Source organism: Lycorma delicatula, chromosome 1 (genome assembly GCF_047948215.1).
Source record: "Lycorma delicatula isolate Av1 chromosome 1, ASM4794821v1, whole genome shotgun sequence".
Taxonomy (NCBI): domain Eukaryota; kingdom Metazoa; phylum Arthropoda; class Insecta; order Hemiptera; family Fulgoridae; genus Lycorma; species Lycorma delicatula.
The window spans coordinates 387,330,319-387,358,046 of record NC_134455.1 but is presented as its reverse complement, the minus strand read 5'-3'; the positions used below and the strand labels follow the sequence as shown (position 1 = coordinate 387,358,046).

At 31.7% G+C, this 27,728-nt stretch overlaps 1 protein-coding gene across 4 annotated transcripts in view; it reads right to left on the bottom strand.

Moving 5' to 3' along the window:
* Positions 1–16,943: 16,943 nt before the first annotated feature.
* The window catches only part of Gale (UDP-galactose 4'-epimerase), a 67,163-nt gene continuing 56,378 nt past the window's right edge, over positions 16,944–27,728 (bottom strand). For all 4 annotated transcript variants that reach the window (XM_075353797.1, XM_075353801.1, XM_075353799.1 and 1 more), the window contains exons 8-9: positions 24,438–24,588; positions 16,944–20,920 (exon numbers count right to left, since the gene is read on the bottom strand). In XM_075353797.1, coding sequence (XP_075209912.1) covers positions 20,871–20,920; positions 24,438–24,588 — 201 coding nt within the window. In that variant the 3' untranslated portion in view covers positions 16,944–20,870. The remainder of the gene's footprint in view (positions 20,921–24,437; positions 24,589–27,728) is intronic.

Genomic DNA, 27,728 nt, shown 5'->3' with positions numbered 1-27,728 from the left:
ATACTCAGCACTTTTAACAGCGTATGTAAGCGGAAACGACACAGCCTGTCTACGAAACTTGTCGATATGTTACTACTGTATGCTAAATCTTACAAAGGTCATCGAACACCGCGTTTACAATTTTAATCAGATGTAGCAACGTCCTTACACGATGATAGGAGAAATAACCAAATCCAAATGCGGCTATATCAACATCCCCATCTTGAAACTGTACCTATGTACAAGTTGCATTTCCACACCACCCAGGAGGTAGCAACCGCGGCGCGTTTAGATTTTTTTTAACGAGTGAAATCTCTCCCCTAGAGGCCTACTATAAAACACAAGAACCGGTTTTTATATCGTTTTTTCTTGCTCGTCATATCATGTTACAAAGTGCATCAAATAATACCATGTCTATAAACTTAACTTTAAATCTTCAGTGACACCACCACCACTACCACCGTTGTCGTCTTGGTCATTTTTTACACCGTAATAAGTTAGCTTCATCGAATGACGTCGTACAACAGTCATTTCTTCTTCGGTAAATTTGTTTGTATAGCTCCTTGGTAATAATAGCTGAAGTCAATACGATTCGTTGTTAGAATCGGTGTCGTATAAGATGACACAAATGCGAACCTCACCGTATGATGTATATATCTTTCTCATGTCCAATAATACATAGTCAATACCGATATGAAAATCGGTTAACCTCTTCATTGGTAACGGTTTGAGAAAACAGTCTTGATCGTTGAAAACGTTAATAAACGATAAGGCATCCATCATCACACTAGCAGAGCTCACGCACGAATGATCGACTGCAGTGTAGATACTTGTGTCATTCACCTTTCCCCCACCACTACCACTCTTTTCGGTAAATGTTTTAGAAAATAACCGATAGAGTTCGTTTTCACGATAACTCGGCAAGCTAACGACAACGATGTTGGTTTTTCCCATAGTAAGTCAAATATGTTTTTGTGTAACAACGCTTTAACTTTCATCATGTGTCCAATAACCATTTCGCAGGAGCACAGGTAACCCTCGACCGCAATATTCGAATTTATAACACTCGATTGCATGACCGACATATCTGTCATCATCATCATCATCACAGTGTTGGACAAGCATCATAAAACAATGTTTACACATGTATCGTGTAACCGATTTCAATTCGGTAAACGTCTTCCCGATAATCATTACTATAAATCCGATAACCTTTTGCACAGAATCAATATGTCTTTGTAACCGTCCAATGTGCGATTCGTCTTTGGGATTATATCGTCTAACTCGTTTAACTTTTTATCCAAAAACGTACGGATATCACACTCGCTCACAACAATGCAATCAATGATGCCTGGTACCTCGAATTCGATATCCTCCACGTTAGTCCTGTATGGTAAAGTATCGATCACCGTGATTATTGATGTCGGGAACACTACGTCGAGAATATTCTTTATATGGATTAGGTCCACTATCGGTCCGCCTGGTAAGAAAGACACCAACCATGTGGACACTTCCATCATCTCGACTTGAATGAAGTGGTCTGTTGCATAACCGTCTTTTAACATACCCTATCACCACCACCACACCACAACCAATACGATGTCACCACATACCATCAACAGTATCTATCTTCAAACTATCGAGATATTTTTGAAACCGACTGTGAATTTCATCATAGGTCGCGTTATACGTGAACACCAATCTAACCGTATTGAAACGATCTAAATCAATAGTCGTATTCAAAGCGTGCGGGAACGCCACGTTTATAATTTTAATCATATGTCCAATGTCCTTACACGACGATAGGAGAAATAACGAACTAACCACACCGATGCGGCTATATCAACATCCATCTTTAAACTGTACCTATTTACTAGTTGAATTTCCACACACCCTGGAGGTAGCAACCGCGGCGCGTTGAGATTTTTCTTTAACGAGTGAAATCTCTCCCCTAGAGGCCTACTGTAAAACACTCGATCCGGTTTTTCTATAGTTTTTTTTCTATTTTATACTCTTTTTTTCCTTGCGAATGATTTTATATGATCCACAAAACAAGCATAAATAATATTCCCGGCATTAAGCCAAGATGGAAGCCTACAACTATAATTGAGAGCTCCAACCAAAGATGTGGTTTGGTCATCAGACTAAACTCTACAGCGACAACCCTCTACGAGGTACGATAGACTCCAATGACAGCGGGATGTTTTCTTTGATGAAATTCCTACATTGTGGTAAATTGTGCGTGTTAATCGATTCGTTGCACCAACAACATCTTATGCACAAATCGTTGAAGGAATAGTAAAAAACCGCTCTTGGCCAATTCTTCTTTGTTGTTTACGTTTGTATATTCAAACGATATCAAACGATCCGCTTCTCTGACCAGATCCAACGGGTTTTTACACAATTTCAACCACTCCATGTAGAAACATCCGGTTTGTAACGCACATTTTCCGCTTTGATGTAGTTTATGGTACGGACAGGTTACGATGTAATTCGAATCCGGCTTTGGTGCGTCCTCTTGTATCATTCTAACATCGTTATGATATCGACGCAAAAATTCAGATTTCTCAAACCTCTTTGTGTATATTGTAGAGAACTGTGAACAAATTTTCTTTATAACATCATCGCTGTATACAACGTCACCGTACTCCCAATCTATTTTGTGATAATTTCTTTCTAACCAAGCGGCCATCCGCCTGTATTTCGATTTCAATTCAGCGCGCGGGTACGGTGAACGAAAATGTATGATCATGTAACATCCGCTGACAACAGCGAGTTCTTTAACTATAAACTCACCTCGATTGCCGAGGAAGCCATGATACTCGATAACTCCTTCCATGACCGTTGCTCAACTGCGAATGCGAGGTCAAAGATTTTAGTCCCCTTTATTATATCAGCGTAGACGTGGTGGGGGTAACCCTCTCCACGTTTTATTCTACAAATCCATCATCATCATAATTATGTACATGTAACGTTATTAGGTATTAGTAGCGTTTACTATCTGTAACACTGCTACCGTCGCTGAAGGTAATGCGGTTTTGTCAATATCATCATTTAACGTTATGTTCGGTAATGATAATCTCGTATTAGCGACATTAACCATTGCTTTTTCTGAAAGTAAGATTGCTGTGATGTTGCTAACATTGTCTTCAGACTTACGTTTTTTTATGATGATGTCGATAACTCCTTCCATGATCGTTGCTCAACTGCGAATGAATGTGTGTGGTCAAAGATAACTTCCTTAGTCCCCTTCTTATATCACCGTAGACGCGGTGCGGGTAATCCCCTCTACTTTTTTCTTCTACAAATCAATCATCATTACGTAAATTATATGTTATATTAACGTTAACGTACTAACATCAGTCATCATCATGTATATGAAACGTTAACTTAGAGATAAGATAACGATAACATGGCGTTAACATATCGATAACATAATTTTGTACAAGTGTTTTGTAGGCCTCTAGGGGAGAGATTTCAATCGTTAAAAAAAATCTCAACGCGCCCCGGTTGCTACCTCCTGGGTGGTGTGGAAATGCAACAACAACAACAACGCTATAATCCATCATACGGTAATGTAGGGCTGATTTGGTTTTTTTTCTTTTGAATTGTAACGGACTTTGTTTTTCAGTTAGGTAGTGTTGGTAATTTGGTTTTTTCTTTTGAATTGTAACTGACTTTGTTTTTCAGTTAGGTGGTGTTGGTAGCAGCAGTAATTGTCTACATGTTGCGCAACCGCTTTGAATCCTACGCTGTAATTGGTTGGAAGGGTGTAGCACTTTCGCGCCTACCACTGTAACGGACGTTCAAAATAGGATGCTCAACCTTAGGCCATGTTCGTCAGCTGTTTTGTGAGTAGAACGCCAGACCTCGGACTGTCAACAACACGTCCTCGCTACGTCAACGAACGCGAACATGTCTTACTATTTAATACTTTGGGAGTTGGCGTCCCCACGGCCCTAGCCTATGCCGCTTTTCTTCCTACTACAGTCTGAGCTGCTGAACCTTTTATACCATATACATACACTACACAAATTACAAGATACACACTTATACAACAACACCTTACACTGTTTCTTCTTACTCATACTTTCAGTGGTGTTGCGACACCTTACAAAACGCAACCATAACCCAAATTGGAAATTATCGTGCTGATGGATGGGTGGCTCTTTGTAGTGAGTCTCGAACAATGTCCCATGGGCACCTGGCGAACCCAGTTGTAATACACTCTACATGTGGGCTCTGCAGAGATGGTCCTGTATTTTTCCTGGTACTCATGGAACCAAAATTACTAATTCTCAGAAAAACCTTATGATGGTTTGTGGTCCATCTGAAAAAAAAACCACCAGAGTCCAATGAAAAGGTCATATAGAAGATGATACCTTGAATTGTGACTCATCTCGTCTACAGTATAAAAATATCAGGTTGATAGTTTTACAGAATAATCAGGAAGGTGGTTCCTTCATAAGGTTTCGCCTTTCCTGATTAACAAAGTTGTAACAGGTCCATGTGGTTCCCTGAAGAAAATCAGGAAATTACGAGACGGCACAATACTGATATAAACATTTAATGATGACCAGAATTTATCTCTCTCACCAATATGATATATTGATATATTATATATTTGCTCTTGGGTATATTTTCCAATCCATAATTTAGTTTCAAAATCCCTTCATAACCCTTGCTATATCTCTTGGTCTCAAAAGTGGTACTTCTTTTACGACTTTTATTCACTAACACTACTTTATTTTAGTACAAATTTCTGAAAGCCCAGTTCCTCATTTATTTGTCTGATCTAGTCCATACTCTCAAAACGTTTTCTTTCTTGTACTTTTTTTAATAAACATTCCAGTCTCCTACTACTATCAAATTACCATCGCCTTTTCCATATTTAATTAGATCATACATATCTTTCTACAGCCTCATCTTCTGCCGAACAGGTTAGAATATAAAGTAGAACTATTGTTGACTTGGGCTTTGAATTCTTTCATGGCTAAAATAATGTGTAGTTTTTTACTGCTTAGAGCTGTGCAAATTTATACTTGAAATAAGTTTATTTAAGCAACATCAATCTTCAGTTAGTTGGCTGAAAGGGCTGCTGTCTTCTTTCAAGAATTATTCTTTGTATTTGTACAACAATCACAATAATGGTCTTTGCCTATTTCCAACCCTTATATTTGCCATTTTGCTAAACACCAGGTATCAATTCTGTAGGGCAGAGTTTGTTGCTTTTACACACAGCAAATATTATATATAATGAATCTAAAAGAATTCAAATAACTGGAGTGTTAAATAAAATACAAACTTGTTATATACCTGCTCAGTATCTTCCAAAAGTTACTAATGTAGTAAGCTAATGTAAATTACTCACAGTAAATGAGTATAAAAACTGTGTTTAATACAACTGTATGATTTGTTTAGCAGGAGAGATGAAAAAGGACTTCTATTAATTCATTTTAATAGCTCCTAATACAAATAAATAGGAAAACTGTTTTTTGTTTGTTTTAGTTTAGTTGAGATTGCATGGTAATGGTTTAGTGTCGTTTTTCATTAGTGTTAGTGATTTTATTTTGTTAGTTTTAAGAAAATTAATTTTATTTTTGAAAATATGAGCAGTAGATGGTCTGACTAATCATATGCTTACTATTTGTTAACAATGTAGGGCATGTGAATGCTTGTGTTATAATGTAAAACAGAAAATATGTAAAAATTTTACAAATAAATTGTTTTATTTTAATCTGTTATTATTTGGTTTAGTCAGTGTTCTACAAGCATTTGCTGTAGATGCTATTTTATTTCCAACCAACCACTCCTTTTAATTATTTATTTGCCTTTTTATGTTCAAATTATTACATACTTACAACAGCATTTTCATTTAGCAAATTGTTAAAACACTTATGAGGTGTGATGAAAAAATAAAAAGAATTTTTAAATTCTACACGCATTTTTTTTCCAAGATGATGGTAGTACTGTCTACAATGTGTATCAATATTTTCAGCTATATGGATGATGAGTAATTAGTACATATTTTATTACTTGTGGCGATTTATTTTGTTTGAACATGATGGTATATTTGCATTAAATTTACCTAAAAATAGAATAAATAGCAGTGAAGTGAAGATGTTATTTTGACACCAAGAGTTTATGAATTCAAACATTTTTAAGAGTGCCAGGAAGATGACAAAAGGGTTCAATTATCTAATATTTATCACAGTCTTCCATGTCTTAAATAGGTAATCTGGCTGTTTCTATGGTCCCTTGAGCAATCACAAAAGGACTGATATTGGAAAAATTACCTTATTTTTTTTTAATCACCAAATATTTTGGCATTGCTTCATTAACTTTGGTCGAAACTTAGTTTGATCTTCCTGCTCTATTGCTAAACTCAACACTCTTTCTCCTCTTTGCTTGCGAAGACAAAGGCTCTCCAGGATGAGGGTTTTTTACGTGGACCCTCTGCCTCGGAAGTTGTGGATTTTGAAAATTCCATAACCTATATTTTTGCCAATCAATACATCATAAGGTGCGGGCAGAGAGATGGTTGGGTGTGCCCCAGATCAATGATCCCTATCCACCAGGTTGGTCTAGTGGTCTTCGTAAATCAGCTGATTTTGAAGTCGAGAGTTCTAAGGTTCAAATCCTAGTAAAGGCAGTTACTTTTATATGGATTTGAATACTAGATCGTGGATACCGGTGTTCTTTGGTAGTTGGGTTTCAATTAACCACACATCTCAGGAATGGTCGATCTGAGACTGTAAAAGACTACACTTCATTTACACTCATTGTCATTCATCCTCTGCAGTAATACCTTACTTGGTTCTGGAGGCTAAACAGGAAAAAGAAAGATCAATGATTCTGCCTGGGTTTCCCAGTCAGCCGCCTCCCACAAATGTAATGTGGGCTGGGGAGTCAGTACTGCCTGACCCTAATATCAACATCCCAGGGCCTGCATGTAACAGTAAGGGTTCCGATACCCTTACCAAGGAGCTGAAGCGGCCGACTCACACTGGGTGGCCCAACTTTGGTAGAGCAAGCTCACAGCAGCCAACCCTCAAACTGGCTCTACAACGGGGTTGTAGAGCCCAAATACGGTTGCGTTGCGGGGTCAATCTTCTGATAGTGAACAAAACTTTCAACCACCTCAATGCTGTGATTATTATGCTACATCAGAGATTTAGCATTAACATCAATAAATGTCAAAGTTGTTTGATAAAGAAAGCAGTAAATAATGACGATACGTCTGTCAAGTCTCTCATCAAGGCTAATTTATCAATGTTAACTGTAGAAGGCGATAATAATAATAATAGAGTAGATAATACTGAGTCCCATATACTATCTTGACCATACCATAATGCATTTATACATGATGTCTGTTCTGCTCTGTGACAATCCAATCATCATTACAGGATGCTGTTACTGAGTTTACAAATACTATGCAGTGTAAAATGTCACAAGTTTGATCTGAACTTCAGTTGATTTGAAAGGAAAATCTGGATTTGAAATGTGTGATTTCTGAGTTAATTGCCACTGCTAAGGGATCTTTGCCTGGATCGCAGATTCTTGCTGTTGCCACTGATATTGTTGCTGATAAACATTCAAAATCGTATTGTAATGGAATGAAAATCTGATCTGCCTTGAAAAGTAGTGGTAATCAGTGTTCGCTTTAATTTTTAGTAACCTAAGTGCATGTTTTTTTTTTTGTGTGTGGAGATTTTTCAAAAATAAAAAATATTTGTGCAGCAATTAAAAAACATTTTTGCATACAGCATAAAAAAAAAAATGATAAAACAGAAGTAGTCTAATATTACTACGCAACAAATACCAATGTAATTAACCAATAAATTTACAATTGTGTGGCGTACACAGGTAAATGAGATATAATTTAAAATTACAATTACATTTAAAATCAGCATTACGTAAGTGGTCAAGACATTCTATTGAAAAAAATAGGAAAATTTTAGTGATTTACCTTGTAAAAACATAATCTGGTTCTATATATTTTTTTTGACTACAGTTAATTAACTCACAATTGTTTATTATTAATATTATTCTACAATTTAAAAAAATAATAATCACATAATTAAAAATATTTATTATAAATTTTAAACACTTCATTTAAAGACTACTAATTTTACAACTTTTCTCTCCTGTGTTTTGTTTTAACCATTCTGAATAAATTTGATCTAAATAAAGATTATTTTCATCATTGACTGTATGCGAGAGTTTACTCTCATCACCATATTTAAATGAAATTCTTTGAATCGATTTCTGTTTTGTTTTAATCAAATTCATTAAACTAAACGCCCTATTTGCAATCTGCTCTACTGGACAAAAATATGCCTCCAATATCTAATAATTAATAATAGTAGGAATTAGTGAGGTTCGGTGGGAAGAGGAAGGCGACTTTTGGTCAGGTGACTTTAGAGTAATTAACTCAGCGTCAAATAATGGGCAGGCAGGAGTAGGTTTCGTGATGAACAAGAAGATAGGGAGGAGAGAGGAGTATTTCAAGACGCATAGCGATAGAGTCACTGTAATAAGGATAAAATCAAAACCTAAACCGACAACGATTGTTAACGTCTATATGCCTACAAGCGCCCATGATGATGATGAGGTAGAGTGTGTATACGAAGAGATTGATGAAGCAATTAAACACGTAAAAGGAGATGAAAATTTAATAATAGTTGGAGATTGGAATGCAAACATTGGAAAAGGCAAGGAATGAAATATAGTGGGTGAATACGGGCTGGGCAAAAGGAATGAAAGAGGGGACCGACTTATAGAGTTTTGCACGAAGTATAATTTAGTAATTGCCAACACCCAATTTAAAAATCATAATAGAAGAATATACACTTGGAAAAAACCAGGCGATACTGCAAGGTATCAGAAAGATTACATCATGGTTAAGCAAAGATTTAGAAATCAACTTGTTGACTGCAAAACTTACTCTGGAGCAGACATTGATAGCGACCATAATTTGGTGATAATGAAATGTAGATTGGGGTTTAAAAATCTGAAGAAAAGGTGTCAGATGAATCGGTGGAATTTGGAGAAGCTTGAGGAAAGGAGGTAAAGAAGATTTTTGAGAAGTACATCGCAAGAGGTCTGAGTAAAAAAGATAAGGTAGAAAATGTAGAAGAAGAATGGGAGAATGTTAAAAAGGAAATTCTTAAATCAGCAGAAGCAAACTTAGGTGGAATAAAGAGAACTGGTAGAAAACCTTGGGTTTCAGACGATATATTGCAGCTGATGGAGGAATGTAGAAAATATAAGAATGCTAATGATGAAAAAAGTAAAAGGAACTATCGGCAATTAAGAAATGCTATAAACAGGAAGTGCAAACTGGCGAAACAAGGGTGGATTAAAGAAAAGTGTTCAGAAGTGGAAAAAGAAATGAACATTGGTAAAATAGACGGAGCATACAGGAAAGTTAAGGAAAATTTTGGGGTACATAAATTAAAATCTAATAATCTGTTAAACAAAGATGGTACACCAATATATAATACAAAGGTAAAGTCGATAGATGGGTGGAATATATTGAAGAGTTATACGGAGGAAATGAATTAGAAAATGGTGTTATACAGGAAGAAGAGGAAGTTGAGGAGGATGAAATGGGAGAAACAATACTGAGATCTGAATTTAAGAGAGCATTAAAAGATTTAAATGGCAGAAAGGCTCCTGGAATAGACGGAATACCTGTAGAATTACTGCGCAGTGATGGTGAGGAAGCGATTGATAGATTATACAAACTGGTGTGTAATATTTATGAAAAAGGGGAATTTCCGTCAGAATTCAAAAAAAGTGTTATAGTAATGATACCAAAGAAAGCAGGGGCAGATAAATGTGAAGAATACAGAACAATTAGTTTAACTAGTCATGCATCAAAAATCTGAACTAGAATTCTATACAGAAGAATTGAGAGGAGAGTGGAGGAAGTGTTAGGAGAAGACCAATTTGGTTTCAGGAAAAGTATAGGGACATGGGAAGCAATTTTAGGCCTCAGATTAATAGTAGAAGGAAGATTAAAGAAAAACAAACGTAGACTGGAATAAAATGTTCAGCATTTAAAAAAAATTAGGGTTCAAATACAGAGATAAAAGAACAACTGCTAACATGTACAGGAACCAAACAGCAACAGTAACAATTGAAGAACATAAGAAAGAAGCCGTAATAAGAAAGGGAGTCCGACCCTTGTCGGACTCCCTTTCTTATTACGGCTTATGTTCCCTATCTCCGTTACTTTTTAATCTTTAAATCTTATGGATTATCTTTTTAATCTTATGGAACTAGCAATTAATGATGTTAAAGAACAATTTAGATTCGGAGTAACAGTACAAGGTGAAAAGATAAAGATGCTATGATTTGCTGATGATATAGTAATTCTAGCCGAGAGTAAAAAGGATTTAGAAGAAACAATGAACGGCATAGATGAAGTCCTACGCAAGAACTATTGCAAGAACAAAACAATAGTAATGAAATGTAGTAGAATTAACAAAGATGGACCACTGAATGTGAAAATAGGAGGGGAAAAGATTATGGAGGTAGAAGAATTTTGTTATTTGGGAAGTAAAATTATTAAAGATGGACGAAGCAGGATCGATATAAAATGCCGAATAGCACAAGCTAAACGAGCCTTCAGTAAGAAATATAATTTGTTTACATCAAAAATTAATTTAAATGTCAGGAAAAGATTTTTGAAAGTGTATGTTTGGAGTGTCGCTTTATATGGAAGTGAAACTTGGACAATCGGAGTATCTGAGAAGAAAAGATTAGAAGCTTTGGAAATGTGGTGCTATAGGAGAATGTTAAAAATCAGATGGGTGGACAAAGTGAGAAATGAAGAGGTATTGCGGCAAATAGATGAAGAAAGAAGCATTTGGAAATATATAGTTAAAAGAAGAGACAGACTTATAGGCCACATACTAAGGGATCCTGGAATAGTCGCTTTAATATTGGAAGGACAGGTAGAAGGGAAAAATTGTGTAGGCAGGCCACGTTTGGAATATGTAAAACAAATTGTTAGGGATGTAGGATGTAGAGGGTATACTGAAATGAAACGACTAGCACTAGATAGGGAATCTTGGAGAGCTGTATCAAACCAGTCAAATGACTGAAGACAAAAAAAAAAATCGAATAATTGCCAACTGCTTATATTGTTTGTTACGTAAAGAAAACATTACCAAATCCGCAAAATCTTTTATTTATTTCAATTTAATTTTTCACATACAGCATATTTAATGTCATTATATTGTTCTGATATTACAGAGATTTATCTCCAACAGAAGTCTTATATTTTAAGCACCTGATAATCCATAACCAAAATCATACAATGATAGAGCTGTTACATCAAAAGATATTCAATTTTCTATCTCATCTTCTGGAAACCTTTCTTCTAAATTTCCGTATACTAAATTAATAAATTTTAACATATCACTTATATTTACTACAATATTCTGGTCAGTAGCTTTTTGGAAAAGCATGCTCACCTTACTACTTCAGGCAATGTTACCAATAAGATACTGTTCTTTTATTTTACATATTTTTACACGAGAAAACTGAAAAACATTGAGTAGCATTAGCTCTCGGTGCTGAAAATTTAAAAATAATGCACAAAATTCTTCTAAAACCATATTTAAAATTTCTAAATTAATTTGAAATTTAACATTTTCTAATTTCTTTAAACAGAATTTTGAAATTACATCATCTTTATCATTAAAGTATTCAATTAATGCTTCAGAATTACTAATTATTGCAAAATGTTTCGATAAGTACCCCTCATCTCATTCATGGCCTTGAAAGCTATAGTAATATCTTTAAATTTACATCTCTTTATTTTAGATCTTAAGAATAGAGTATAAAATATTTCTAACCACAGTTTCAACATCTTTGTCACTTTAACTTCTTTCAAAGTGTTGATGCAAAAATCTTCACGATGTGCAACACAATGTTATTGAACCAATTGTGGTACACTATGTTTTAATTTAGCTGCTATATCACAAAAGCTCCATTAGAAGTAAACATAACGAGCTTTTGTAAATCAATCTGGTTGTCTACATAAAACTGGAGAAACAACTGAAGAGGAATCACAGGTCTTTAATTGGGTTATTTCACCAAAAATTTTTTTATTGATTAGATTACCTAATTAAAAATTTCATTGTAGAAATATTTGTACTTTCATCAATAATTAAGGCATGAAAATCAGCCATTTTAATTTTTTATCTTTTTCTACTACTTTATTAAGTATTTCTTAAAATGAAAAGGCATAATTTTTATTCCCCAACTTTCTGGTATTTTACAAAGTGGTTTTTTTACCTCTTGAACTGAAAGCAAAGAAATATTCATTTTTACTGCCAATAGTAAATTACCAATTAAGATTTTTACTTCCTCTCAGGATTTGATATTTTCCCTCTTGGTCATCTGGTGTTTCATTTAATAAAAACATACTAAACAAACTGGTGGTAATAAAGACATTTTACTTTTTAATTTTTGAACACTTTCTAAATGGGATTTACTAACTGAATAGCGTTTAAAAAATCCAATCCCCAAATACTAACCCACATTTTTCCTCTAACAAAATCACTATGTGCCTGTCCACGTCCACCTTGTCCATCATGGTAATAAACACAAATAATACCATTTTCGTAATGAAACATAAATATTTTTACTGACGTCATATTTTATTATGACTTACTGGAGAATCAGGCCCCACAAATTCACTAAGCCATTCAACTTCAAATGTGTTAGCATTTTTTTTTAAACTTCTTTCCATTTTTAATGGGATAATTTAGGCTTTTGATAATTTAATTTATTAACAAAGGTTATTATTAAATGAACACTTACAATTATAAAGTTAATTATTTATTATACCAGTTATTTTAATAAAATTATTTCACTGAAGCACTGATAAAATTAATATTTAATAACAAAAGTCGGTAATCACATAACTATGATTCTAACACAAATAAGATATTAGTTCAAACACTAATGCAATCTTATGTACACATGGTGTCATAAGTGTGACAGGGATTCCCAGAACTAGCTGCACAGCTGTCAAATGAACTTCACTATAGGAGGTGCTACCCAAAAGTTCGGGGAATTTTACCAAAAAAATAAAATAGCTTACCATAACTTATAATTTCCACTGTCTTCTTCAAAGTAATCCTCTTGAGCATTGATACAGTGATCCCAGCATTTTTCCCATGATTCCATGCAACCCTGGAAGTCTGCAGGTGTAAGTGTTCGAAGTACGTTCTGCATTTCTTCCTGAATCTCCTCAATTGTGTTAAAACGATGGCCTCTGAATTAAAATTTTATTTTTGGAAAAAGAAAAAAGTCGCATAAGGCAAGGTCAGGCGAATAGGGTGGGTGGGGAATCACTACCATCTTTTTGGAAGCCAAGAAATTCCTAACGGCTAGCGATGTGTACGCGGGCGCGTTGTCATGGTGCAAAACCCAGCTGTTGTTACCCGACAGATCTGAACGTTTGCGCCTAATGCTTTCACAAAATCGCTTCACAACTTCACAGTAGAACATCCAATTGACAGTTTGACCAAAAGGAACAAATTCCTTATGGATAATACCTTTGATGTCGAAAAAAACAATCACCATGGACTTCATGTTGCTTCGAACTTGGCATGCTTTTTTTGGCCGCAGTGAACTTGGCGACAACTGCTGCTTAGTTTCAGGGTCATACCCGTATAACCATGTCTCATCACTGGCTATGATGTTGGAGATGAAGTTCGGGTCATCTCTTGCTGAATTTTTCAATTCACTACAGACAGCTACACGATTTTGTTTCTGGTCGCTGTTCAGTAGTCTCAGTACGAATTTTGCAGCAATGCGTCTCATGTTCAAATTGTCCCACAAGATGCGTTGCACAGATCCATATGACATTTGTACAATTGCACAAACATCATGGATTGTTTTTCTACGATCTGCAACAATAGCCTCTTGCACTTTCGCGATGTTTTCCAGTGCTGCTCTTGTTGATGGTCTTCCTGAGCGCTCATCGTCATCGACTGTTCGTCCATCTTTGAATCGTTTGTACCACAAAAAAGTTTTACTTTTACTCATAGCATTGTAACCAAATGCTTTTCCACAAGCATGTGATGGATTTCTGCACCAGTTCTTTTAAGCATGAAGCAAAATTTGATGCAGGTTCTTTGCTCTTTAAAATCTGCCATTTAGAACTTCGCCGAAGCATACAACCGCACGAAAGTCAATAATGCAGCCTCTCACCGTCACAGCTGTTGGAACACTGATTCACAAAGAGTACTGTTAACCACATCTAGCAGCCGTACGTCGTACCAGCAATGGTTCGCGCGCAAATTACAAATTCCCCGAACTTTTGGGTAGCACCTCGTACAACGGCCTCACAGTCACCACTAACAATTGTTGCCATCTATGCAGACTTTATACTTGGTGGTTAATTTGAACTTAAAAATCAACTTCTAATTTTTAAAGTGTCTGCATGCAAATATTTTTCATGTGGACTATGTTTAAAATCTAATAACAGGGAATACTGGTGGTAAGAATAATCCTAAGTCTTGTAGTTCTAATCTTGTTGACTCTTAGTATGACCCATGACATTTCAATTACTGACTCCAACGTTATGATGGTAAGTATGACATTCCTTCACCAAACTTCTGACAATTCTCGTAAAGCATCTGTAGTGAAAATAAATCTTCTTTTTGGACTCTTATAGTAAACCGAAAAAATAAGAACAAGAGCACCCAAGGTAATATTAAAGTTAATAATAAAGGAAATAATTATAGAACATAAAAACCTAGGAATGTTGAACTTGGGAATCGCCATGAAAAGGCTGGCAAAGGATCTAGGAAAAAAGACGATAAGTTTGGTAAATCTACTACCAATATTAATCTCGTTCAAGTAACAGAAAGAAGGTGTTTGCAGTTTGTCAGAGCTGTGTCAGAAAAAGATATTGAGTAGCTCTTAGATCCTTAGGTCTCAAGTTTTCAGTCACAAAATTAAATACTAGATTTTCTTCATATAAATCCTTTCACGTTGAGAAGTCCTGGCTTCTGATTAAAATAAAATAGATGTTCCTATAGCCCACTGGTATCTTGATTGTGCCATATGCTGTAACTTTAAAACATAGTGAAGGTCTGTGTAAAATTGTCAATGAAAACCTGTCAGAGGAAGGCTCTCATTTTGTGTCTGTTTACCAGGTATTTTCTGAGGATAGTAATGTTCTTACTAATAGAAAAAACATAATGAACTGCGCGTCGCTGGACATACCTTTTGTTTCTACAGAGGATGGATGGGAATCGATCATCAGCTAAATCCTCTTCCAGGCTGGAAGGTTTTCCTCTCTATATTATAATAGCCTTTAATCAAATTCTCTCTCCTTCTCTTGCAATGATTCTAAACTGGAATCTTCTGTGTGGTATAGTTCCTTCTCCCTGGAAGTTAACATATATAAGATATATATAGGTATATATGGGTCATACCCATTTCCAAGCCTGGTCTCCCATCTATCAGTGTCCTCAATTCCTTCTGTAAAATATTTGAAATAATTATTTATAATAATATATATAATAAACTTCAGCACCAAATCTCCTAATTTCAACATGGTTTTTTGAGCAATTCTTCAACTTCAATGAATTTAAGTTCCTTTAATTTCATCAATTGGTTAAGAAGTTGAGTGTACAGGTTAGGTAGATGTTGTGTATTTTGATTTTGCCAAGAGTTTTGCTAAGTTGCCTTATTTCTTATTACTTCGTAAGCTTTACAAATATGATCTTAGTGAGCGATTTGTGACATGGTTCTCATCTTATCTTAAAGAGAAGCGTTTTACAATCTATTATACTGTGTATCAAGTGATGAATATTTTATGCCACATCTGGAATTCTGTAGGGGTCCCTTGCTGTTTCCAATCTTCATAAATATTTCCCAAGTCATCTCTATTGATTTTCAACTGTACATTGATGACTTAAAGTCTATCACTATACCAGTTCTGTTTATGATCACCATCACCTCCAAGGAATATTGATGCTATTCTCAGATAGTCACAACTGAATTATTATAAGCTACTGAACATTGAAAAAAACTTTGTATTACATATTCACAAAAAACAAACTCATCTATCTTTTATTTTTCCATAGATTCCATTGTTGTAGAAAAAGTCTTTTTCATGATCTCAGCATTCTTCTTGACTTCAAATTATATATGAATAATCATATTAATAAGGCTAAGTGAAATCTCAGACTTATAAAATGGATATCCAGAGCTTTCCACATGAGAATCATTCCAAGAGATCTTTGCTACTTTACAAAGCGCACGTCAGATGTCATTTGGAGTATGCTACAACATCCAGGAACAGAACATGAATTTACACTGATGGGGTTATTGTTGGCGTACAGAAAAATGTCATATTATGGTTGCATCATAAATTTGAGTTAAATCACCTTACTACTGATGATATTCAACTTCAATGTAAGTTACTGTTTTTATCTGCAAGAAGAAAGTTCAACGATGTGCTACGTTATATCTTAAAGGGTAGTGGTGCTATGTTAAATATCAGTTGTAGAATACCTCAGTTTCAGACTTTCATACAAAATCCATAGTTAGACGTTTTACAAACTGAATGAGAAAAAAGTAGAAAAAAAAGTGGCACATGAAAAATATCTAAACAGCAACACATATGAAAGAAAAAACTCTATGAAAAGCAAAATATTCCAATTAACATGATACTCACAGTTAGAGTAAATATTAGTATATTCAAACTTAAAACTCCATAAACATTGCAATGGGACTGCTACATAATTAACCGTATTATCTGACTAGTACTGAGTGCTATGAAATATTTTTTTTTACTTAGGATGTTCTGAATATTCAAGTAAAAAATGTTAAAACATAAAGTCTAAATACAAAAAAAAAAACAATACCTTCTAATTACAGAATTATTCTATTCTACTGAATAAAAGGAAATTAAAAACAAGCTGTTTATCTTTAAATTCTTTATTTAAAATAATAAGAACACTGCTAATGAATCAAAATAAACCATTAAATACAGGTGATTCACTCATGGTATTGAACATTTTATATATTAAAAAATGCACAACGAATAAAGTTTATATAAATTTAACAATTTAAAAATATGAAAAACAGTATAAATATATGACAATATACTGTGGTTAAATCTTTGGTTTTATTTAATATAAAATTTACACAATTTTTATATGCTTTTTGTATATCGCTTTGTAAACCCTGTGTATTATTTAAAATTGAAATTCTAACTTAAATTATTATGTATTTAATTAGTCTTTGGTTTTAAAATTTGGTTTTAAAAATAAAATATATTTATGCTTCTTCTGTTTAAAAATAAATTGTTATTGTTAATCTAGTTCTCAAAATAAAATTTCAGCCCATGTTTCACAAATTTCCAAAATGGTTGAATTTAGGCCGTTATTTTTCATATAGATCAATGTAAAAGAAAGCCAGCACAATTTCTAGTACTGCATTTAAAGAAAAATGGTGATAAAATATCTCTATTCTTCACAAATATCTCTAGAAATAAAATAAACAAAACTTCAATCATAAGGTAATGAAATAAAACTGAACCATAAAATGAAATTTTTCCATAAAGAAAGGTTTTTTATTTTTTTAATTCCATAATCTTTTTAGTAATGCAGCTACAGCTAAGATATTTTCTTAAAAGAAATGAGTGAAATGGGAAACTAGAAATTCAAATTTTTATGGGAATTAAAATATACTTTTATAAAAAAAATTTCTATAAAAAGGATTAAATAAAAAATATTTCAATAATAATGATTTTTATATATCATTTAGCAATCTAATAAATAATAATAATGTTTTGAAATATACAAAATCATATTTTAAAATGAAAAATTATTGAACGGAATTAAAAAAAAGCTTCTCTTTTTTGCATAACAAGAAAAACTCAACAAAACTGGTGAAGCCATCTTTTAGAAACATCAGTGTTTTTAATATTTTCATTATATTTTTTTCTAATGTTAAAAAAAAATTGACTTGTATGCAAAAATTCCAATGGTTTGTCACTGTCAAGTTAAAACCTCTAGAAGGGACTATATTTTAAAGAATAACATAAATTATATTAATAAACAAGTCATTGTTATACAGAAATAATCCACATACAATTTTATACTATTTATTTTTTTTTTTTTATTTTTTTTTTTTTAAATGGAAGTTTCATTTCATTTTATGTCAGGGAAGTTAAAAACAACAAATAAGGAATATAGTTCCTTTATTAATTGAACATATTTTTAAATTTAAGCTGATGAATAATGTTTGTCATACCATCTATAAAGCAAATTTCAAAGAAAAATAAATAGCTAAATGGTGTACAGAATATGTTCAAAAGAAACATATATAGAACAATTAATCTTCATCATCACTAAACAAATGTACAGAGTCAACAAAAGTTTAGGTCCTTAAATAAATTTATGTAATTATAACTACGGTATAAGTTTTATTGTAAATGCCTAATTGTCCTTTGCAGGAATAAAAGAAACATCAAACAATTTTCACTTACCAAAATTATAAAAAATAAATATGGTAAAGTTATTTATTCATTAGGAAAAAACAGGTATATATAGAATTTTGAGATATAATTATAGCAAATTACTAAAAGTAAAAAAGATATTATAAAAAACAAGAGATTTTACCTAGCTAGTCTTTGAGTACATTTTTAATTTATAGTACCATCTTAGATGTGTTACTATATCACAAATGTAAATATTATATACTCTTAAAATTAGAATAGATGGAAACAGAATTTTTAAATTCAGTAATGTTATCGTTTTTCCTTCTTATTAGCAATATAAATTTTTAGTCTAACCAAAATAATAAAAAAATTAAACTTTTAATAATATTACCATATAGATGTTTTTTTTTTCAGATATATGAGTATCCCAAAGGATGAAATTAAACTTATTTAGCAGTTTATTTGTCCAACAAAACACTGAGATCATGAGCAAATATATATAAAATAAAGAACTATTTTTATATATAGGACAAAATCACAAAATATTGAATATGACTACTGACAAAGGGAATGAATTGCAGTCCTGTAATCATAATTTACTTAGAATGTGGACTAAACACATTTTATTAAATCATTTATATAAGCACCAAAAAAACAAAAATAGTTTTCAGTATTTATTAAAAAAAAATGCACATGTTCACAATTTTGTGCTTCTGAGCAAAAATGTGTTTGAAAATAATTTTATTGTTGGATTACTATTTTATTATGTGAAATAATATTAAAATTTCATTTATTCTAAGTTTTCAATAAAATTTTATTTGTGTAGATAAACTTGGATTTATTTAATCCAATCAATATACTGCAATGTAATATTTAAAAAAAAATTGCAAGATTCATTAACTTAAAAAAGAAGATAATTTAAATTTACGAGGCATGCTTTTAAAGTAAGTACCGTTTTGAAATTCCGCCGCTGCTGCGCTGCGGTCAGCATTCCACACATGAGCACTGTGTATCCGCATCAGCTGACATGCTACAGACGCCATTACGGAAATATTCGACTGTGTTTATGTTTGTTTGTGAGTATTTAAAATGCCTCTGCTGATTGAGAAATCCGCCGACTGAGAAATATGTGGTGTTGTGATTTGTTTTCTTGGTGCTAAAGGTGTGAAAGTGTTTGAAATTCATCATCAGATCAGTGAAGTGTATAGAGAAAACATTATGAGCAATGGAATGATAAAAAAATGGGTTAGAACTTTTAAAGATGGCCGCCAGAATGTTCATGATGAGGAATAGAATGGATGACCTTCTGTCATTACTGCAGATTTGGTGCAGAAAGTTGACGAAAAAGTGAGAGAGAACAGACACTTTAAGATTTCTTTGCTATCTGAAGAGTTTCCTCAAGTTCCAAGAAGTGTTGTCTATGAAATTGTGACCAATGCTTAAATTTTCAATGATGATGGTGTCAAAGCAACCATGTTGCAGTGTTTATTCATTAGGAAAAAATAAACAGGCAGGCTTCTATGACGACAGTATTCAAAAGCTGGTTGCACGATACGACGAGTGCCTTAATATTGGTGACAATTATGTAGAAAAGTAGATTAAAATACAGGCTTTCATGTAAAAATAAAATTGTTAAGAATAGAGTACTTGTTATTTTTTACTTCAAAATGGTACTTACTTTAAAAACATGCCTCGTATTATGTTCTTATAGGTGTAACAAAATGTTAAAAACATGTACAGTTGATAAAAACCAAATTCAATAGATAAATAAATATAGGCACAAGTCCCAAGTTTGTTTAATGAAAGAAAGTTGTCTTTCAATTCTTTTTCACAGCTTTAAAAATTAGAGAGCTTGTGTATGATCTTTTTTATGTTACAAGAATTCTTATACAATAACATTTACTGTACAGTACAATAAATTCAACAACAACGCATTCTACATAGAATGTATTAAATTATCAAATAAAGTATAATGCGAATTAAGTACTAATAAGTTATATAAAAATGTCTAACAGAAGAAGAGTCAATTTATTAAATTTTATTAACTATATGGCCAGATTTAAATTATAGCATAATCTTGACTAATAAATGTTTGTAATAAAAAAAATTATAAAATATTTTCTTTGATTGTCACATGGGAACAAACTATATATATATATATATATATGACTAGTGAATTCTGATAAGATAATTTAAAAAAAATATAACTACAATATAATTTATTTTACAACTACATAGTATATTTACACTTATACAATAGTGTATAAAATTTGATCGCTATCATAATAAATATTTGTTCTTTTTTACTTGATCATTGTTTCCATATAATTTTAATCGAAGAATATCCCAAAAAGATTAGACAAATATTACAGATAAAGAGAAACTTCATCCGATTTTAGGAACTTTATTGAAATCCATTTGGATTTTTTGACTGCCAACGCCAAGCATCTGCACCTGCAACATCAGATATTTTAAAATATAATAAAAATGTTGTGAGATTACTGAAAAAACTGTTTGATGTATAGTCACAGGACATAAATCTTTCAATTGCAGTTGTGATTAGTCAGACTGACACTTCATCACATTTCTTTCTTGAAATGATGATCATAACTGTTGAGAAGAAAATTATTATTATTCCTTTACTGATTTGAGTGTTATTTTATGCCCCTCCTAGCCTTATCACTCTTAACGTTATCACAATGCTAGGAAGGGCTGAAAATAATACTCAAATCAATTATGATAATCCTAGTGGAAATATAAAATATTATGACAATTTTATTATTCCTTAATTTTATATTTTTGAAAGGATTAGAAAGCTTATGAACAATTAACGATGCTCTTAGTTCTAGAAATCTGCAGATCACACCAAGGAAAGGTTCAATAAATGTCACAGCATCCAAAGCATGGGTTTATTAGAGCCATATGTACACCTTAAAAATCCATGGGGAGAAGGGATCACGGATAAAATAAAGTATTTATTCTTGGAAGAATTGCAGTATGAGACCAATATTACAAACTCTTGAGTTTACCAGCATATTTGACCAATGATTATCCCTTAAGCAGCTTAAATAAATATATGGTCACCTACCAGATTACATAAAATATGATTACACTAGCTCTGCAGAACCATTCATTCTCAACATCAAGATGAAGACAGAAGGCTAAACCCATAAATTTGAAAATGGAGGAGGGGAAAGGATCAAATAAATATGGGTGACTCGGGAGAATATATCCATGGAAAAATGGAGAGACCATGGTACAAGATTATTTGTATATTTATTTTTTATGTTAAATATTTTATGTAGAAAATACATGACTGCAAATAATATATGTTTTAGAGAACCAGGCAATAATGTCGCATTGAAAACTAATTATACAGAAACCACAACTTGAAATTTAAAAAAATTAAAGAGATTCTAAATAACAGAAATACATGTGTATTTATTTAATACTAGTTTAGTAACAGCATAGGCATTATCCTGACTTCATAACAATCATTATCAATAACATTTATTTGACATTTAATAAATAATAAGATTATTATTGAAGTTACTGGCATATTTAATTTTAATTTAAATATCCCTAATGAACAGTGCTGATTATCATCATATTACAAATATCTTTACATTGAAAAAATTATTTACTTTACATTAAGTAACTTAACAATTTATATTATAATTACTTTTGTTTAGTAAAATGTTAATTAAATGTTTACGCTGCATGCAAGGGTATGGTTGATGAAGTGGGGAAACAGTGATGAAGACAAAATAAGTGAAAGCAAGGCCAGCCCAATAATCTTGTATTCTATACGGCCTGCTTGTTGATGACAGAATAAAACGGACTACATTATTTCATAAGATATTTTGCTGATATGACTGACCAATAAAATTAAAACGGTTACCTTTTCTAGATAGAAAAACAAAAGGAAACTCTAAATTGTTTACTGAAAACAATCCTACTTTTTCACCATTTAAAAAATTCAGAACCAATTAAAATATATCCACCATGTAGAATTCAGATAATATATTATAAAACCATTTAAGAAAAGAAAAACCTTAAAATACGACCAACTAAAGAATAAAACAAACTATTTTCAATACAATTCTGCTGTATATAAATCACAACATGAAATCAACCAATTAATTCAAACAATTAACCTATTCTTACAGACATTCTTACAGTATGAAGTGAAGAGAAGAAAGACTGGTTATTTTTAAGAAAAAATGGGAGAAAGATAATGTAATACAACACTGACAGACAAATATTAAAGATTATTTTTTTATGTACTTTACTCAACAAATGTTATACTAAACATGAATCATATTATTTTAGCTGCAAATTATACTTTCTAATTTTTTTATAATTTTTAAACACTTATGTAATTAGAAAACCATTTATCAATTGTATAAAAAACTGATACCCATAATAAATTTTTGTAATTTAAAAAAAATCAGTAGAATTTACTTTCAAATTGGGAAAGTGGGTAAGATATACAGAGATTGGGGGTCTCTTGCTTAAATCTGGGAAACTGGCATGTCTATGGATGCATACATATTGGGATACAAGTCTCCCATTCCTAGCAATCATTAATTCAAAATTGATCAAATGAAAACATTGTAAATAATACAAGATGAATAATAAACATAATATAATACTTAAGACTCAATGTTTCAATTATGTTTTGCGAAGTTGAATATATAACTGCATCTTAATTTCTTAACCTTTTCCCATCACAATGATCTGCAGTTGATTAGCGCTCCGCAAAAATATGTTGGTATCTAATTGCCTCCCTTCATAGTCTTATGCTACCCTCTTGTGAAAAAAATTTCAAAAAATTACAGTATATTAAAGAGATTTAACAGATTCTGACAAAAAAAACCGTTACGCCTGGATATTTTTTATATGCCTGTAACAAAAAAAAAATTGAAACAGTACAAAAATTACGATAATTTAATTGCAGAATTTTTTTCTCGCATTTCTACCGTGTTTTTTATTAGCAAAATTTTTTTTTTTTGCTTTGTGTTTATGAAACATAGTTTCCTGATTTTAAAAATAATATTTTCAAACAAATCGGCTGAAAATTGGGCAAAATATGATGAAAAACCCGTGTCATAAATCACAGATTAGTAACATGTTAGTATAAGTGAAAGTAGATTCAGAAAACTACATTTTATAAAAATCCCCACCACTGAAAAGGCTACTCAGATTGACAAAAAAACCATTTTTACTGTATACTGTTATTCATTATGAATCGATTTGTTACATGTTTACCGATATCATTTGTCAGAAAAGATATTTATAGACCTCAAGTAAAAGTGACGTATTTATGACCACAAATTCCTTTTTTTTTTGTATGCCGTATATGATAATTTATTATGTGTTTCAATACATCGATATGTTGCTAGTAAGATAAGCTATTTTTGTAAATAATAAATAAATCCGTAATCCTCATAGCAATTATAATACACAAGTCACACACACACAAGCACATTTCTGAGAAAAAAATGGTCATATTCTTTCTAGTCTAAAAATAAACCTTTTACATCGTATAAACGTCGTTCAAATTGTGTAATAAAACTGATTCCTTTGTGAATATAAAAAAAAATAACCGACTTAGATCCCATATATAATGATTTTGTAACAGCGTTTTAAAACTGACGCCGCACATAACCAGTTCCAAGGCTACATGATCTGAAAAGGTTAAAGCCTATTTTTAGGTACTTGTAAATCAAAATTCCAGCATATTTACTCAACGCACGTCACAGCATTGTGGTTAACTTACAGTTATAAACTTTCATCCGTGTTTAGTTAGTGTTGTATCTTCTGATTAACCTCTCAGTTCTTTCAATCAACAGAATACATTTATATGTATTATTTTAAAAAAAAAGGGAAAAGGTAGCATTAATTACATAAAACCCTTTATTGTGACAAAATTAGTTCCACATCACAATGTAATACAAATTATACTAACACATGTCAGTAAGAAGTCTGTTTGCCTTCCACCCAAGTTCTTTGAATGCAAGAGTTGAATCACAATATGATGAAGCTATGTCACCTTCACGTCGACCAACAATGTCATATGCAATCTTTCTACCACTGGCAGCACTGAATGCCTTAACTACCTGAAAGCATTAAGTTAATTATAATTAAGATATCAAAAGAATAAATTCCTATATTAATACAACTGGCTAACCCTACTTCAATCATTTATCTACAAATGATAACTAATTGACCTTCCTTTGTCACATATATGCATTACCAACGATCATGTCTAATGTCTGACAATTTTAAGTTTTATGTTATCTAACATCTGTTTGATACAAGAAACATAAATCTTAATGCATAAATACTGGGATTTTTTAAACTACAAATAGAAGTCATTATAGTGAATTAAAAAAAAAATTACTATTGAATAACAGTGAATCGTCAATCAGTTTATTCAGTTTTCAACAAGAGAACTTAAACCTTAAACTGGCATCATCCATTCCGTAGTAATAATCCTTGTACAACTAGGGTGTTTCTAAATCATATTTTCTACATAGCTTTATTGAACATTTTTATTATATTTCTATAATCAATATGATATTACTTCATATTCAACAGTTTTATACAGTTTAAATTTATTAAATGTATGCTACAATTTTTATGAAGGTGAGTAAAATTTTATCCATTATGCTGTTATTTTTTATTTGATATAAAATTAATGCAAATGCATCACAAGTATGGTTTTCTTTTTATCATTGCAGCCAGGTTTGAGTTGATTTGATTTCTATTTCCATTATTGTAATTTTAACAATGGCCAGTGATCCTTATTTGTAGCCTGAAAGTACATTGTACTTTCAATAACAACAGTTTTAATTTTTTTTTTATATAAACAATTTTACCTTACTAAAATTCAAAACTGTTTAGTAATTGTTATGTTAAGCATAAATTACAGTTGACTGAACTGTATTGTAGACTTTTTATCAAGCATCTAGTCTACAAATAGGTTAAAAAGTTAATATACAATACTGACAAAACTACATGATCATTTGAAATGACAAGTAAATCTGAAGTGATAGGAAACACACTTGCAAAATACAGCGGTTTAAAAATTCAATTATCCAAAACCATCAGAACATTCCAGCACAAACATATTTTTTTTTATATATATGGTACATCAACGTTACTCACACCTAAGTCACAACTATATTGATGAATTCAACATAATAAAATACCTACAACACATTAACAGTTTCACAACCATAGAGATAAGATGTTATAAAATATAGAACAAAAAAATTTTAAAAACCTAGTTGAAAAAAGTACAACACTAACAAGTCAGTAAATATACACACAAAATTTTCAAAATCTTTATAGGGAAAGTATTACTTCCAAAACTGTAACTGTATTAATTCCTAAACCACAAACAAAATATATAAGATCATAGGACATAAAACAAATCAACCCATAACCCTATACCCTTCATTTACGAAATCAAGAAGTGCCATTGAGTCTCCAATCATTGAGTGCCAATTTGGATCACTTAGTTTCCTATCAACTAATAATTAAATTTATGGTTTTTGACTTATTTATATGCAAAATTGCTTATATCAAAAAATTAAATTTTTTTAATAAAAACCTTCATTTAATAAAAAAATAGGGTTTACATGTCTATTACGATAATTTTTTCAGTGTGATATTTCTGGAAAACATTTTCTGGTAGTAAACCCGGGTTTTTGCAACATTAAGAATATGCCTACATTGTGGTTCATGTGTTCCATTATCATTACCATCCCTTTCAAACCTTCATTTAATAAAAAAATAGGGTTTACATGTCTATTACGATAATTTTTTCAGTGTTATATTTCTGGAAATCATTTTCTGGTAGTAAACCCGAGTTTTTGCAACATTAAGAATAGGCCTACATTGTGGTTCATGTGTTCCATTATCATTACCATCCCTTTCAAACCTTCATTTAATAAAAATATAGGGTTTACATGTCTATTACGATAATTTTTTCAGTGTGATATTTCTAGAAACAATTTTCTGTTTGTAAACCCGGGTTTCTGGAACATTAAGAATAGGCCTACATTGGGGTGCATGCGTTCCATTATCATTACCATCCCTTTCACTATAATTGTGCAAAATGACATTTTCTTGATCACGTTCTTCAAAATTATAATCAGGATCTTCATTACTATTATCATTAAACTCATTTTCAATATCAGAATCTGTTACAAAACTACTAGAATGAATGGTAGATGCCATGCCAACTAACGAATTATATAACCTCACATTGAGAACGTAATTAAGCAGAAAATGCTATTTTTGATTATATCAATATTGAATATATTGATATTACATGGGTTTACAATCTTACAAACAATTCCTTTTTGAATTTTAATGCATAGCCGCGGTTAGTTTAAAAATGTTGAGCCATACTTGACAAAGGAGTGCAATGTGTACATTTAATTGTGAAATTATAATTAACAAAGGAGTAGTACCGGTAAATTATGATGTCAAGCTGTATTCAACAAAAGAATGGAAAGGGTTAAGTATAAAAATTAAACAGCAGTGATTATAAAAAAACTGCAAAAGTTAAACCAGATGTATACATTCTCACAAAAAAAGAAAAAAAGAATTACAATGGACAGAAAATATACTTTACATGCTATTGAGAAAGGAATTACATAATTGTTCTGGAAAGATCTTTTAGAAGCATATATCTAAATATTTTGAAATAATGCTGTTTAAAATATAATTTAAGTTTAATTCATAAATGCGACATAAAAATAATTTAAATTATTTTTAATGATAAAAGGAGAAAAGAATTTACCAGTTCAAAATAAAATTAAGAATCCTTTCTATTAACAGGTAGCATTTTCAATCACTGGAAATGTAAGCACACCTATCAATTAGTATTATTAGATTTTAGGATCATACAAAGTTTAACTGAGTAATTGGTACTAAACCTACTAATATAAATAAAAAAATTATTTTTTTATAAAGTTCTAATTTTATTTTATTTGTTTTAGTTTTAATTTTAACACATTTATTATATTTATTTCATCAATTACTTTTTCATTTTACAAATTTTAATATTTTACATTCAATTTTTTAATAATTAATTTAATTTGTGGTAAGTATTACATAACACGACTAACTACATATTATGATATGAATTAATTTGGCAAGAAAGCATGAATTCAGAAATATTCGTATTAGTTTATCTAAAAGATCAACATTCATATGTTGTTACCATAAATATTCAGCCAATGTG